General features: G+C 34.7%; 1 protein-coding gene across 3 annotated transcripts; it reads right to left on the bottom strand.

The window, feature by feature from the left end:
• Nucleotides 1-525: 525 nt before the first annotated feature.
• baalcb (BAALC binder of MAP3K1 and KLF4 b) lies at nt 526-16,659 on the bottom strand. 3 transcript variants are annotated; one of them, XM_069197641.1, is made up of 5 exons: nt 16,233-16,321; nt 10,383-10,578; nt 9,955-10,149; nt 4,996-5,183; nt 526-4,101 (listed from the first exon to the last, which is right to left on the bottom strand). In XM_069197641.1, exons 2-5 carry the CDS (start codon nt 10,435-10,437, stop codon nt 3,928-3,930), a joined length of 612 nt encoding a protein of 203 aa, XP_069053742.1. In that variant the 5' UTR covers nt 10,438-10,578; nt 16,233-16,321; the 3' UTR covers nt 526-3,927. The 3 variants fall into 3 exon arrangements, with proteins under 3 accessions (XP_069053742.1, XP_069053747.1, XP_069053748.1); XM_069197646.1 differs by having other exon boundaries at nt 10,383-10,573; nt 16,233-16,314; XM_069197647.1 differs by lacking the exons at nt 9,955-10,149; nt 10,383-10,578 and having other exon boundaries at nt 16,233-16,659.
• Nucleotides 16,660-16,881: the final 222 nt, after the last annotated feature.

The following is a 16,881-nucleotide window of genomic DNA, read 5'->3' as shown; positions in this document are numbered from 1 at the left end:
GATATTTGAAATACCTTAATTCTGAGAGATGGCACAAAGTGCTATGTTTAATGACATTACATACCAACATAAGAATGGTTAAAAATGATATGAAACTTTTTTTCAGTTGTTTTTCATGTTTCAAGTTTTGCAAGTACCTCATCTACAGTAGGTGTTTCACCAAGGAAACTAGCTTTATAATAATGGCTGGGTGGCTTGTTCCATACTACAACCAGTCAATGTGTAAAGAAGAGCTTCCTGTTTTCTTTATTACATGCACTTTGTGTAGTCTCCACCTGTGTCCTCTGGTTCCTGTTTTACTGGTCACTTTGAAAAGATCTGCTACTTTGTGTCTGTAACTTTGAGCATTTTGAACCCTTGTATTCAAAAGGCTTGTTGCCTTTTCTGTTCAGGACTAAAAAGATTCACACCTGTCACTCTAGGACATTCCTTTGAGACCTAGAACATTCCAACAGGCATATCAGTCAGTCACACAATTGAAGAGTCACATACACTGAAGAATACAGACTGAAGCAGACCAACATATCAAGGCAAGAATTTTATTAAAGCACTACACTTCATACAAAAGGTCCCATTACCCAAACTTTATTCCCAATGTGCAATTATCCTCTGCTTGTTACATCATACGTGAATATACTGTAACTTTATTTTCCCTGTTATCATTACACATTTTACTTTGAGACATTTCATGAGTCGCAGTGAACAGGACCAACTGTTACAAAAGAAACATAACACATTATATGAGACTGTATATATAACACTAAATATCCAGAAACAAGATATTTAGAAACAATAACTTGGTTTATCTATACAAAGAAATACCTTCTATTCCATCTAAGCTGGTTTCTTGCTAATGTAGTGTTTACTCTTAGCTTCTATTTCTGTCTGGGTCAAAGGAACTAAAATAATTTTAGGAACAAAGGAACAAAGAATTTCCTTACATATATTATTGTTATCAAACTTATTACAGTCAAACATGAGTGTATGTTCAATTAAAAAATTAAAACAAATCCTAACAGGATACAACTTATTATAGTAGTTTTTAGTGTGAAATCTAGTCACCACAACTAAGTGTTTGCATCAGGGCATTCACCATGATTTAAATTTAATAATATCCTATACTATTTAAGAAGACAATTTACAACTTTACTAAACAAACACAATACAACAAATGACATAGCCATTGATTCATAAGAAAGAGCAGTGGCATTAATACAAACTGGTGTACTTCCACAGTATATGTCTTGACATTTTTTCGAACCCTTATTGACATCACAAGTATCTAGTGTTTTTTTTCTTTTGGCACCAGTATCTTTAAAGCCCTATAATGACAGACAAGAGCAACAATATACCTACAAACCTGCTGTTATTACAACATCAGATAACTTGATAAGTACTGAAATAATGAATATTGAAAATACAATTTGGTTCCCTTCATGAAACTTACAATGGTTAATATATTACCAGAAATTTATTGTACTATTCCTGTACATTGTACAATATATTTACCTTTCTTTGCTATTGGTTTTCATTATGCTTTACTATTTTAACTTGATTTCGCAGTATTCCTACACTTCATGTTGCTTTCCTCATATTAGAGTAATTTTATGTAAGGGTCATCAAAGTTTGTATAAGTCTATATAGTTTGAATTCACCCGATAGCAGCATTACTCTTTTCACTGTTACTCCTTAGTTGTTCAATTCACAGTGCAGATAATACAGGCTCTGGCAAAATAATGTGTTGTGTCTGGAAAGAGCAGATTTTTGTGTTATATACCTTTTTTCAGCTTTTTCGTTATTGTGTCTGTTATTATACATATAGAAATCATGTGCCACTCAATTATTTGTGCTCAACATTTTATTCACATAGTTCCTCCTCTCGTCTCTTTTATAACAATCTGTTTTACGGATAAAATGGCTCCCCTTAACTTTATAATGATCATTATTGCATCTTTGTCATTTCAATGTGTATTCATAAAGAATGGCTGATGTAGTGAATATCACTGTATCACCCAGGTGGGGCTGGACATTGGTGGTGGTGGAGTGGAGTCCCCATTACCTGTAAAGCGCTTTGAGTGGAGTGTCCAGAAAAGTACTATATAAGTGTTAACAACAACTACTATTATTATTATTATTATTATCAATGACATACTTCAATATAATACTGCAACTGTGCATTATATTATACAGAAGTCATTTATAAAGTATACAGTATTAAAACTGAGTGAACTGACTGTTCAGGTCACAGGTGTCTTAATACCAGCCTCAGCATATTTCTAAAAGTACAAGTAATAGGTTTATTCCATGCTGAAAAAAAGAAGAAAGAGAACACAACGTTTCGGCCGTGGAGCCTTCTTCGGCAGCTACCCACCTGAACATATTTCTAAAAGTGTTTGTTTACTTAAACTTTTTGTAATTAGAGGGAAGTCCATGACTACTATATTTACAGTTTACCTTGTTTCTAATTTGTTATAGAGCTGTTTGTGCTATTATGTTATTTTCTTGGATTTCAAGGCAGGAAAATAAGCAGTCTTTATTTCAAGAAAAAAAATGATTTCATCACACATTAATCTTGGAGAATGTTATACTTATTTCTTCTACAATCTAATGCTCTGGACTTTATTGATATAGGGTACAATGACCCATTAGTTACCTGTTCCTTTAAATATTTTTTCTCAGATACCTGGGAATCTGCAAGTGAAATGCATTTAGATGTCTTGCCAAAATTCTGAGAAGAAAAATTAGAAGCACATTAGCATGGTGATAAAGTACCATGAGTGACGTTCCACTGTCCCTCAGGCCCAGTGCAGTGATATTATTTGGTAGGCATGTACTCCACACAGAATGGAGAGGACTATAAGAGAGGGCTGAAAAGACATTTCAGCGATGCGACTAATGTGATCAAATTTGGAAATACCGTTGGGTCTTGACATTCCAGCGTTTGCCAGCATTCAGTGCAGAGAAACATTTGAATTGCCAAATTTGCATATAACCAAGCCCACCTGTATACCATAGCATAAGGTACTAAAGTTTACAGAATGACTGGTTAAAACACGTACAGTAAGTAACCCTTCCTTACGTGATAAAGTGCTAATGCACTGGCTTTAAGTTTATTTATATAAGATTGATAAACTAAAAGAAACAACAGTAATCACAGACTTCAGGTAACCAGCAAACAACATCGCCCTCTGCGTCAAGTCTGAACTTTCTCTCTCTGTATCCGTGATTATCACGTCGCACTGGAATAAGGCAATACAGCTGCGGATAAAAAACTTCAGCTCAGTTTCATCCCACTCTGCTCTTCTTCGGCAAAAGACTTTGTTGGCCAGACTGAAGCGCAAATAAGCAGATTTTCAGATTTTGTGACCCTGCTGAACAGTTTTGTAATGACATGTAATATATATCATCCATTTTTTTTTGTCTCCTCGTGCACTGCATTTCATCCTGATTTCCAATCTGAAGCATCAATCGACTGACAATTGCTCTCTTTTTACTACATCGAAACAATTATATTAGTGGGACTGCTAGTGATGATGCCATGCATCGTCACTGTAAAGTACTTTGGGAACCTTTGAGCTGAAACGTGCTTTATAAATATATTGATTTTTTTTTTAATTATTGAAATGCACACCAGAGAAACTGTTTGCAGCAAGACTTATTATGCTACAGTATTAATCCCAGACCTTCTTTCCCATGTGTATTGGTTAAATTGCTCTTACTGTGCTTTGATTTAATTGCATTCTTCCTGTAAACACCCGGGATATGAAGGAAGCTGAACTGGAAGGAGACCATGCCAATCTATGGCAGACGCACATGCCTACTAAACCCACCACCTGTATGTGTGGAATCAGCAGTGACACATCTACAAGATGCTGGGCAGCAGGTGTTTCCACAGCAAGCTTGTCTGCTGTGAGGAGAATTTGTTTTTCACTTCAGCACATTGCTGCCGGTCCCTTCTTTGAGCGGGTCCCCAGGCTTCATCACCTCAAAGGTGGTGTGGGTTTTCTCTGTGATCTTCCCTGTCTTGTCTATCTGTCTTATGCTCTGAGTCACTGTTATAGTCACCTGCTTCGTTGACATTCTGTTGGCCTGCCATTTGGTCTGGAAAGATAAATATTTCACCACGATTCAGAAAGTTGCAAACTCAAAAAAGAGGATGTATCTTTTTGTTTGATGTGACAAATCAGTGTAGACATTTGGGTGTGGTTCAGGTTAAACTGTTTAAAGGATATGAAAATGTTGAAAATATTGGAAATGTCTTTTAATTTATTTTTGGATTTAGTTGGATACATTTGTTTGACCTTGCAGACTATGAAAATGTGTGTTTGATATTGCACTGTACATAAAAGTTAAGAGCAGCCACTAGATAATACTAGAACTGTAGAAATGAGCAGTGGAAAAACACTTTAATCAATAAGTCTTTGATCTAGTATTCAGGATTTCTACTCTGAACCTTAAGACTTTTCTAGGTTTAATGTCAAATTAGTTTTATCTCAGCTATTTGAACCATTTTTTCTTAATTTAATTAGTAATGTTTCCCCAGGTCTTAAGCAGAAAATGATTTAGACTTATAAAATCTGCTGAACTTTGCCCTTAAAAATGTGAGATAATAACTACTGACCTAGTATGTCCACAGACCTGTTTCAGAAAACGATATTTCTAACATATGGCCTAATAACGAGTATTTTAATAATAAAAATCGTTATAATATATTAGTTATAAGTAACAGTATTTTAAATAATTTCTTGATGAAGATGCCACGTTTGTTTAGGTTTTGATGACTTGGCTTAGTGCTAAAACACACCTGTACAAAACATCAAGCACAGTGTTGTATTTATACTTGCTTGGCCTTGTGAGTGTTGTAGCACCTCATGCAGTCAGTTATGCTACAGACATACAGTACCACGAGTGTCAAGACACTGTGGAAAAATTCAACAATTCTACTGTTAAGGCCTGGGGGACCTGATTTATGATGGCAGGAAACTAGAAGCTCACCTCCTCTGTACGAAGGACACTCCTCTTCTGTACTGTGGTGTCAGAGGATGGTAGCGCCCCCTGCTGTTTGTTAGAGGACACTGCACTGTCGCTGCTAGGCTTTCCATCATTCAGGCTAGGGTCAGACATAGTGGAGCAGACCTTCAGGTAGGCTTGAGCTGAACTTGGAATCCCATCGCCAAAGATAACTACAGCCAGGGAAAAAAGAGAAAGTTTCTGCAGTTTACTAATTAATGGTTACCGGAAATCACACACAAACTTCTTTCAGCCTTATATTTGGACAATGAAATTATTATTTTTTCTTTAAAAATGTATGTGAATATTTTAAATTGTTAAAAGGAATTGACGTTTAATTAATTTTTTATTCCTAGGTCATGAAGAATTCTATAACTTATTTAGTGGCCTAAATCTATTTAAAAAATCTATTAAAAAAAAGTCTTGTGTTCCTATGTGGCATAGCTCAAAACTCAAATCATCAGACCATGGTAAGGTTGATCAATGTAATCATGAGAAAATATTATTGTGCAAACTAGAATTAATGTGAAATTGTGAAATCTTACATACTGTACAATAATCGAAATATGAGGTTGTAAGGACAAATTAATTCTGAATTATCTTCAATATATTATCCTTCTCCTCAATTTTTGTTTTTTCAGCACTTACTGTACAAAATAAACCTAAACTGGTGGTTTATAAAGCCTACGTATCAACCTTCCCCTTCCAACCACTACAAACACTCAACTTTGACCTGTGTTTGTGTTCAATATGATAGTAAAGCATTGCTCCTCAAGCACTCACTGCAGAAAAATGTAACAGTTGAACAGTGTATTATAAATCGAGGGCAGTAGAAGGATGGTCTGCCCTGTTAGCTTTACAATGTAGTCTTCAAATTGCAATAAATTACTCATAATTGTTTTCATTGCTTCTCTGAAAAGCACAACACACTCCACATGTTGTTCATTTGGAGATGATATATACTACATACAATACACACAAAAATACAGAGGAATTATTTATTAAATTATTTAATTTAATATTAAATTAATTGAATTATCTAAATTATTAGAGCATGGCTTTGACCTAGAATTTACTGCTTCGTATTGGGGCTCTGCTTACGGGCATCCTGTTTTGAAATGTAAGCTCCATATCAAAAGATGCCCACTGCATCTTGAAAGCGATACATTTGAGACTGGCATTTCAGTTTGAAAAGGTTTTACAAAGGGGTTAGACTATGTCCTACATCTCCTGTATCCCTAGCAACTAAACTGCTGTAGCTGTAACCATGGGAATGAGAATCTCTTAGGGAAAGCTTGTCAAAAGACACCAGCTCTATTATCATCCTCTCCTCAAAGATACTTAGGTTTCTTACAGTAAATTAATAGGGTTCAGTAATAAACTATACTAGGTGATTTTCATATTATTGTTATTTGGCTGTAAATCAGACACAAGTATTTAATGCTTGCAAATGCAGCCACTTGACCATCTGCTCTTAAATTTGACACTACCTGAATAAGATATTCTACACACCTGAGATATATTTTAATCTTTTACAGTTACCTCTTGTAAAAAGTGAACAATGACAAATACAGAGATAACAAATCTCTTCTCATTACCCAGTTTCTTCATTATGTAGTCTATTTCACAGCATACATGTAATAAGACCAAAAAAATAATTGAAATTTAATTTTTCAAAAAATGTAATTCCGTCTTCATCAAAAAGCAGTTTTTATCATTCCTACATTTGCATTATGCATTGTTAATGTTAATGCCAGGTCTTATGTGTTCATTTACAGGATAATTTATACATTTATAATGAAAGTGACAAAAGGGCTCTTTAATTAGTAGGGTTCTGGCAATTGGCAATTGTCAACTGGCAATGCAATTTTTCACTCCCCTACCTTCAGATTTGCTGCAAACGCACAATGACAGCTGCACATCACCCAGGTACTCTGGGGATCTTTGAGATGAAGAGCACTATGTAATGCACATGATCCTTATTAATAATATTAGGGCAAGGTTTTTATGCAAATTAATTTTGCCACATTTTATTTTCTGAGTTTTTTATAAGCCCCAAGGAGAAGCATCCTTTGCTTGTCAAAAGGCATGTAATTAATCATCAAACAGAAAAATCATTTTCAGAATTAATTAACCCAACTTCACCAACACCTGCAAGTTTTTCATCTGTTAACAGATATAATCCTCTTTGTACAACAAATCTTCAGTCTTTTGCATAATTCCTTATGAAGCCATAGTCTAGAAAGAAGTTTTATTTCCCAGATCTTATTGAAGAAAATAAAAGCAATTCCAGGGTTTTTTTTTCTACAATAGATAAACAAGTATTTTTTTCTTTTTTGGTTTTCAGTCTAACTCCAGATAAATATTTAAATTTAAACATTACATACAGGCAGAGTGAATCTGTAATGCTTTGCTTTTATTTAACTAGTTTCCAAGAATTAAATATGACTATGAATCTGATAAGATCTGCTATGAGCAGTCCATTCCATTCTTGCCAGATTCCTAAAGGATGTTCTTCACTGCCTCCAGAAAATTTAATTAAATGCTCTTAAAAATACTGTAGCTCTTTGGCAACATCTCCTGTCATAATTGCATTAATAAAACCTCTCCTTTATTTAAATATTTCTCATATTTCATTGAGGTCAGGTATTGTTATATTTAAAATATATATATTATACATTTGATCATCTTAGAAATATTATTCAAATAAAATAACATCTTTCACTCTCTGATGCTGACAAATTAGATAATGGTTTCATCTCAGCTAGACTGGAGTATTGTGATGCTTGTTTTATTCGTCTTAAGAGCCAAACCATGCCAGAATGTCAGCTTATGGAGAATACAAAACATTTGCTATGGCTGGACATGATTTAAGTGTATTTTGAGAGGGTTATATACATACTTTACCATGAATTATGAAAGTTCTAGGTATGACCATTTCATAGTATTATTTGGAGGGTTAAACTTTCATGGTATTCCTTTTACAATGACATACTTCTTCTAAAATGCAATTAACAGTCATTGAGTCTTCACTAGATGCTATTATAGCAAAACCTACTGATAACCTACTGCATATGGTGTGTTTTTAGTATAAATAGCAACAATTATTTAAAATATAAATTGTACAATTTATAAATCTTTGTTCCACTGAAAATTTAAGAAATTTAAGAGCTCGAAGGCATTTTGTGAAGTCTTCTCAATCCATAAGAGCTTTTGAAAGACCTTAATTCACACATTCTAATCTGACTTTTGAAACAAGGCAGCCTTTCAGTAAAGCACAGTTTGCTTAAATAGATGTTTGTTCTAAGCGGTTCCTGTTTTATCTTGTGCAACTGCTGATGAATTATTTTGTTGTGAGCAATACACTGAAAAAGGTAAATATTGATCAATGCAGAATCATACATCTGATTTAATCATAATAAGTGTAATCATTATAATTATCAGTATTAAGCACTAGTGTTATTTTGTTTATAGGTTTGTAAAGATGTAAAAACTGTCGTAAATCAAAATGAAAAAAAAAAACTACGGCCAGATAAAGTAAATGTTGAATAATTAATTTAACAAGAATGACTGTGGACGTGAATTGGTTTGACTGCAAACGTTTCTATGAAATTCCACAATTTAAATCAGGTGTTGAGAGGGGTGGTGGAGCAATGGTTAGCATTGCTGGTGTGAAAGAAAGCTTGACGAAGGCTCCACAGCCGAAACGCTGTGTTTTCTTTCTTCTCTTTTTAGCATGGACTAAACCTATTGGATGACGTCCTTGATAACAATTAGCTGCTAACAGGCTTGAAAGGCTGAATGGTCTCCTCCTGTTCATAACCTTTCATATATTTTTATATAATTTTACACTTGGCACGTCTTTTAGGGGCATTTCCTTAAAGAAACGGTGAATTAGTAAGATTAAATCCTGGCAAAGATTCTTTTTCCTTTTCCTTTGTTTTAACATTTGAATCTCTGTATGCTTCAGTGATGCAAAAACATTAATGTCTATGCCAATATTGTTTCCATATTACTACTGGGTAACTAAATGGTTTAAGGAATTAATCTCTTCCTTATCTGGTGCAATAGTTCTATTTTTGACATCCAAAGTATGAGTTTCTATCCATTTAATAAGTAATAGTTTCACAAAGCCATTATACTGTAGGATATATAATGTACCTTCTTCCATATTTATAATAATAATGTTGCACTAAACTTTACATTAAGCCAAACATTTCAAAATACAAACCTGTCCCGTCCACCCCGTTCTGTTTAAATGAGCCCTATAATTTATATACAGCACTTCGAATATACTCAGTCTGCCCTGCCTCCTGCTCTCTCAAGATTGTGCCAATTACATAGGCAATGACCCTGCTCTTTTTCAAGAACACTTGATATTCATCTGCTTCCTGCGTGTTCTTCCAGTCTGGCTCCTGAGGCTTTGTTCTCTCTGTCTTCTCCATTCCCTGACACTGCTATTTCCAGCTGTTGAGTAAATTGCACCTTTTTATGTAAAAAAATAGGATATAACCCTTTACCTGTAGAAACCCTTTGAAAGAATTTTGCCATTTCCAGACTTTTGGCTTGGAAAGAGGACTGTCACATGCGATTTAATTTAAATCCTTTGGATTGTCATTCTTACAGGTCTGTTTTTGTTTTTCAGATATCATGGAGCACATTTTGCACTGCATTTAGAATTTGTCTTCACCAATATAGTATGTTTTAAAATCCTGAACACTGAACTTTAGTAGTACTTAATCTGCCCACTGCTCATTTGCATTTTAAAACATTTTTACATTGAATTCAAGTATTACTAGAACTTCCGAATATATGCAAGGTTTCGTAGTTAGCAGTTAATTGATCCAAGGATCTCATCCAGGCAAAGAAACAGCAGAATTGACTTCAAGAACATAGCTCGGTAACACGTCATACAAGATTTTGAAAGACTTAAAAAGTGCCTACTAGTGTTGATGATTTTCTCTTCATTGATAAATCCTGACTCGGAGGAATGTTCAGAGGGAATGTTCTCAATAGATGAGAGAGGGACATCTGTGTCTGTGCTGGTCAGCCATGTTGACTCAGTCTCTTTAGTCCAGCTTTCCATGTATTTGGGTTCAAGAGCGTCTGTTCTGCTTCCTCCACAGCCCATAGTGACCTCTAGGTTTCAGCAAAAAGAGGAACTGTCTCAATATTCAGCAAATGAAGCGTCTAAGGATGTTCAGGCCCAATAACTTTTTTGTCTCCCAGAGCAGTGATTGATTATGTTCTTCAATTGATGCATGTCATTAGATGGACTTTGACACACGTGCAAAAGCTTTTAGATCTTTTTTCTCCGTCATTTCTTTCAGAAATCTGCACAATTTTGAGAAGAAGGATTAACTTGGATCTACCTGGTAACATCACTGTCTTCCAGTGCTGCTTTTCAGAACATCGGTCAATGTTCATGACTGCATGTTTTCAAGACTCTGAGAGACTGGCTCATCACAAAGGAAATTGGAGTTCCAGCAAAAATTGTTAACTGACTTTCCCTATTCCACTTGCACAGAGGTAAAAGCTTTGCTAAGGCGTCCATGTGAGGCATCTTCTCTGAGGGAAGTAAAAGGAAATAAAAGGTGTTAGTGTGAGAATGGAATTGTGAAATCTGTAGATGCAATTATTCTCAATACATTCTACAAATGCCTGCTCGTCATAGTTTTTCTTGCTTGTCACTGGTGCAAAAGAGAACAACATGAATTAACAGGATCTTTTAAAATTAAACTGTGAATGGAAATTGAATATTTTAGTATTATGTGTTTACTAGTTGTTGATAACTTAATTGGTTGTTACAGCTATAAATCCAGAGCCCTGCTGTGACAACAGTTTTGTTTGAAGGTGTGTGATTTGTCTGATTCTTCTTGGTCAACTAAAAGGATTGACACAAGAACACATTAACATTTATACCATACAATGCAGATTTGAAGTAGTCCTTTGTCCTGTTATTAAAAATTGAACATGCCTCATGTAGGCCCTTGAATTTTTCAATTAAAAAAGGTTATGATCTCTTACTCCCTTAAACATTTTTTTTAAATATATGCAAGAGACACCAATACATTTATTGCAGATGGAAAAAGAAATGAAAAGCATGAATATATTATAGTACTAAATATGGTGCCCATTCAGTATTGCACAATATCTACATGACAGAGTACAGGATATTGCAGGACCTAGTAGCATTTCAGACGAACTGTCTGTATCTGACAGCATTTTTTTCCAAATGTACTCAAAGAAAATGATTGATGTTATTTATAGTCCCGGAACAAGGATGTTTCAACATCTTTTGAGACAAGGGATGTACAATAATTTGACAATGGTAACTCAACATGTTTTCTAAAATAACAATTTTCAAACAATAATTTGAAAATTGTTAATGTAAGAAAACATATAGAGTTATCAAGACATTACCCACAGAAAGGTGAGTATACAGTAATACTCTTCTGTTATATGCAGAGTTGTGAAAACATTACACAAGCTTTGCTTAAAGGTACTCTTAAAAACTGATTTCATGGTATGAGTAACAGCAAATCTTATATAAACACCTTGTTCTTGGAACAATCAAAAGGGAAATTTGAAATAAACAGAACAGAATTTTTATGTGAGGTCTTTTGTGAAGCCCCATATGAAAATCCCAAAGAGAAATATACAGTAGGAATCCAAATTCATGTATACAATTACTGAAGATTGTTTGATGTGAAAAAACAAAGAGCATTGATGAGGACTGACAGCTCATGTAGGGACATTGTAATTAATGAAGTACAGCAGGATATGAGGTTTGCTACTTTACCAATTTTATACCAATGATTTGGGTACTGGAATATTAAACCTGACATTTTCAAACATATAAAAAGGAAGATGGACAACTTTAAGAAAAACTGAGAAAACACTTGGGAAATAGAATTAAATGCAGTGCAGTGCAAAGTACTATATGCACATAGCAGTGTATAGTACATTAAAGTACATAAATACACATTTAAATTATATACTGTATTTATATCCAGGGTAGCATGGTGGTGCAGTGGTCAGCTTTTCTGCTATGCAGTGCTGGGTCCTTTTGGTTCAATTGGTCAGAATTCTGTACTTTACTCACTCACTCTTCTGACCTTGTGTCTTAGAGAAGAGTGAGTGAGTGCCGTAAGGAGTTTGTATGTTCTCCATGTGTTCACTTGGGTTGCATGTGGGTGCTCCGTTTTCCTCCCAAATTCCAAAGACATACTGGTAGTTTAACTGGCTTCTGGGAAAATTGGCCCTGGTGTGAGAGTGTGTGTATTTGTGTCTGTGTGTGCCCTCTGATGAGCTGGCATCCAATCCTTGGCTATTCCATGATCCTGGATTGGAAGAATTAGTAAGAAAATGGATGTATATTTATATCTATTAAATTGCAGAATTGATCTCAAGGAGTATGTAAAGGTAGTAAAGGTTTAGTAAAAAACCTTTACTACATCCTAACCAATAAATAATTTATGATGTCGTTCCTTAAAAGCAAGAACCCTACTCATTTCATTGGCTAATTTACTGGCTCCTCATCTCTCTCTAACTGAACTGGCAATCTGACTTTTCCAAAAACATGACTACTGTACATGGAGTCCGAGTCAGGAATTAAACTTTTCTCTAAGACACAAGGTCAGAAGAGTGAGTGAGTAAAGTACAGAATTCTGACCAATTCCATCTGAAACAGAAGAAATCTTGTGTTCGCTAACCCACTTATTTTCACTTGATCTCTGAAATAAGACATTTGGACTCTTTTTATCTTTATCCTGCATATCGAAGATTATTCACAACCAAGCTATACCCGAGGTAAACTGACTTCTCTGCAGCCGGACCCAAGCAGACAAATGTGCACACACTGTTTTAAATACTACTTTTAAAGACAGACGGCAGTGTGATACTACTCTCTGGCAGAGCTTCTTAGCAACACAAGCCAACACTCTCTTTTTATTCTCTCTTGCACCAAGACACTCCCTGCATAGAGCAAGAAGCTGCCATGTCACACCATGTACCAATCCAGCCCTGCCCCATTTGCTCTGGAAGACGTTTAAACTTATCAAGAACATTTGGCCAATGTACTGTATCTTTGAGTATAAAAATTCTTTACTCACATTATAATTCTTGAGAGTTGAACTATTATTCCACACGTTTGATGTTTAGTTCATAATACTAAATGCATATTTACTTGTGTCTGAGGATGTGCAGAAATGTAGAATTTTGTGTTTTATTTTGAAAATCATGCACCAAAAATGTGTCCTAAAAAAGGATAAAAAAATTGCGAATCCCAGAGCAATACAATGTTTTTCTCAACAAAGGAAACTATTATTGCATTTGATAGCCAATTTCGCGTACAGCATTCATAGTTACTGACAAAGTAACTCCAAAGACAATATTTCACTTCAAGAATGAAAAAAGCACTGAGAATTGAAATGCATTCACAATCAAATAAAACAGAGGAATGCAAAGGGTACTTGTTACTTGCTGGGCTTATCATCCTTCTCACATCTCAAAATCTGGAAAAAGGTTATTTGCTTTGTGTGGGTAAAAAAGGAGATGCAGTTAAAAAGTGGATCTTGATTATGTTGTCAGGGTGATCCTGAGTGAAAGGACATCTTCAGAATATTATCACAAACAACACACTACTGTAATGCTCACAAACTCATAATTACTGTATCTTTCAATTAACAACACAAGTACATTTAACTGCTTCTCTCATTTTCACAGCTATTTTCAAACTGTAATTGAATGCAGCAGCAATTTGAAAACAATTCAAATCAAAAGGCTGTTCCTTGAGATATGTGGGAAGAAAGACAAATGCTGAAAGAAACCCCACAAAATTATAGTTTTTTGTCTGCTTCCCCAAATAGGGGCTTTAAATGGTTAATAATTATATCAAACAAAATAGTGGTTTTTAATCTGTTTTAAATTAACTTTTTTTTTTGGGGGGGGGGGGGTTGTATAGATTTGTGAATTTATAATTATATTTATTCTATATTATCCATCCATTGTGAGGGACCAGAGCCTATCCCATAATCCAATGAGTGCAAGGCAGGGTGCAACCTTTACAGGACGCCAGTCCATTGCAGGACACAGATATAAACACACACACTCACACCAGGGCCAGTTTTCCCAGAAGCATATTAACCTACCAGTATTTTTCTGGACTGTGGGAGGACACCCAAGGAAACAAATGGAGAACATAAAAAGTCCACACAGATAGCACTCCAGGAACTGAACCCAGGGTCCCAGAGAGGTGAGCCAACAATGCTCACCAGTAGGCCACTATCCTGCAGTATTGTATATTATGTCTCTTGAAAGCTCAGAAGTATTTTTTAAATAACATTTTATTACAACATTCTACCTTCTGATGTTCATATTTTAATATAATCAAACATATTTATGGAATTACCCAACAATAAAATGTATATTGTACTTATCTTTCATACTAATCTATTGATCACATATACAGTACAAACTATTAAAAATAATAGTTTTGACTTTAGTTCAACTAGGTAGCTTCACCAGCATGCACAGGCTGCAAAGGAGCAGATAAAGGTTTATTCCACGCTGAAAGGAAAACAAAAGGGACGCAATGTTTTGGCTGTGGAGACTTAGCAAAAATGTTTAGCTGAAACGTTATGTCTCTTTTCTTTTTGTTTCAACATAGTTTGATCTTTGTTGTATCAATACTTTTAGAGGAGATTGTGCATTGTACATTGTACACTGTATAAATACATTAATTACTATCCTAGGAAATACTGTACTATTACAGAATGTACAATTTCTAATTCTAGACTTAAACAGTTAGGCAGCTCTAAAAGATGTTTAATATTTATCAAGGAGATCCACCTACTGTATTTTAAAAGATATATGAATTAAATACCCATACAGTATGTCACTTGCGAAGAAAACTTGTTGAGCTGAAAGGCAGTCCACATCTAAAACTTGGACACATAGTTACAATGTGTTTACTCCTGTGATGGAAAACTATATAGTATTTTTCAATGCAAAATAAGATACAGTACACGTTAAGCATTCAATACTTGAATGCTTATTCTTGAGTGATCGTAACTTTGTAATGTTCACTTATTAACACAACACACAAGCTTCAACAGATATTAATGGTCTGTCAGACACCAATATTGCCATAACCTGTGAAGACTCAGTTACTGTACATCACCTGAATTCCACATTCTACTTAAAAAAAAAATGTTATTAATAAAGAGTATTGTAAAAATAAGTGATTTCATAAATCAGTGAGGATAGGGTGCTATCCATGCTGTGTATTACAGTATTTCACAGTATGATTCATTCTTGATCAATTCTTACAATTTGTGATTTAAAAGTGTTATATTTTTCTACATACAGGTACATCTACTGTATGTATTAACATCTGTATAATCTATGTAGAAAACACTACTCCACCCCTGAGTTGTTTCATTGAAAATTTATGCCAATCACTGCACATCAGAATTTAGGATATACTGTTAAAGTACATAATTCAAATCCAATTTGTTATTTCTAAACAGATAAACTAAACAGAAATTACCCATTGTTCTACATTATTTTTGGTTCTGTTTTAGACCTACTACTAAAATATAATACTAATAAAATAAAACTAAAAGAAAAGTAGAAGAAATTGACTGTTTCCTGAACCTTTATTAACTAAAAAAAATCTTAAGAGTCGTCTTACAGTTTCATAACGTTACAATGAATGCTTTAGTTCCTGTTTAAAGTTTCACATTACACAGTATGACCATTCGATAATATACTTGATCTGTATTTTGCTGGTTTTAGAAAAATAAAGTGCTGGATGTAAAAGCTATTGAAACGTGTAAGAAATGTCGTGCCTGATATTTTAATCGCACCTGTATCCTCTTTAGACAAAAGTAGAAAAAAATATTTTAATACTGAAGAAATCTTTTGTCATGAATACTATTTGTAATAACCCGGTGAGTTTTAAATGCCAGATTACAGCTAATCGAGATAATGCAATATGATCAGAATAATTAAACCAATGCTTATTCTCCGTATTTCAGTGTTGCTCTTCTCACCAATGACGTTTAATCAATTCCACCTAGTTCAAACTGTATATTGCCAGTCTAAACGACATACTTATGAACCATGATTTACTATGTACTCTGTGCAAACCACTAGCTCTTCCAATATTAAAAAAAAAAACAAGCCAATATTGTTTTTAAGTACAGTTGGCCACTTACATCCAATTCGTTTATCGTCATGCTTTTGGACGGTCTGGTCAAACCCTTTTCTTCTGATTCCACCGACCCCGTGCAAATATAACCCGAAGCTGACGCACGTTGCTGAAAAGCTCAAGATAATGTTTGAAATCTGCGTCCGACTGAAGCGACGCGCCTTCAATGTGTGATACATTCATGGAGGGTGAAGAAATGACGTTTTTACCCATCTGTTTAGACAGAGGGAAGAAAGAGAAAGTAAAAAAAAAGATCCGTTATTCTCCACAGCTACGATGTCTTGGATTAATTTGGTTTTCCAAACAAAACCGACTGAACTTCGAAGGTTGAATTTCAATGTGTTTGTACTCCTGGAGTTTCGTCCTCACATACAGTATGTCATAGCCTTACATTGTTAACGTATTGTTAAATTTGCACAATGTGGCAAGTAATAAAAAATGACTAAAATGATTAAGATAAAGCCTGTTTTTAAATACATACATATATATATTGTAGCGTATTGCAGGTTCTTTCTCAGAACTAAAGAACAGTGGAGACGCGATTAACCAAGCACTGGCTTTATTTTACAACCACACCAAAACCAAACACAGGATCTACACACACATGAGGAGACTGACGAACACGTACACACATTTAGGGTGGTAATTACCTAACA

This window comes from Lepisosteus oculatus, chromosome 2 (assembly GCF_040954835.1).
Source record: "Lepisosteus oculatus isolate fLepOcu1 chromosome 2, fLepOcu1.hap2, whole genome shotgun sequence".
Classification (NCBI taxonomy): Eukaryota; Metazoa; Chordata; class Actinopteri; order Semionotiformes; family Lepisosteidae; genus Lepisosteus; species Lepisosteus oculatus.
Note: the sequence above shows the minus strand (reverse complement) of the source record. Positions and strands in the feature narration are given on the sequence as shown.

Coding starts and splice junctions, on each gene's coding strand:
- baalcb (XM_069197641.1), bottom strand. CDS start 10,437: ATGAACATTGACCGATGTTCTGAAAAGCAGCACTGGAAGACAGTGATG. Junction 5,184..9,954: donor AGAGAAAATCATCAACACTA/GTAGGCACTTTT, acceptor CCCTGGCTGTAG/TTATCTTTGGCGATGGGATT. Junction 4,102..4,995: donor GTGTCCTTCGTACAGAGGAG/GTGAGCTTCTAG, acceptor TTATCTTTCCAG/ACCAAATGGCAGGCCAACAG.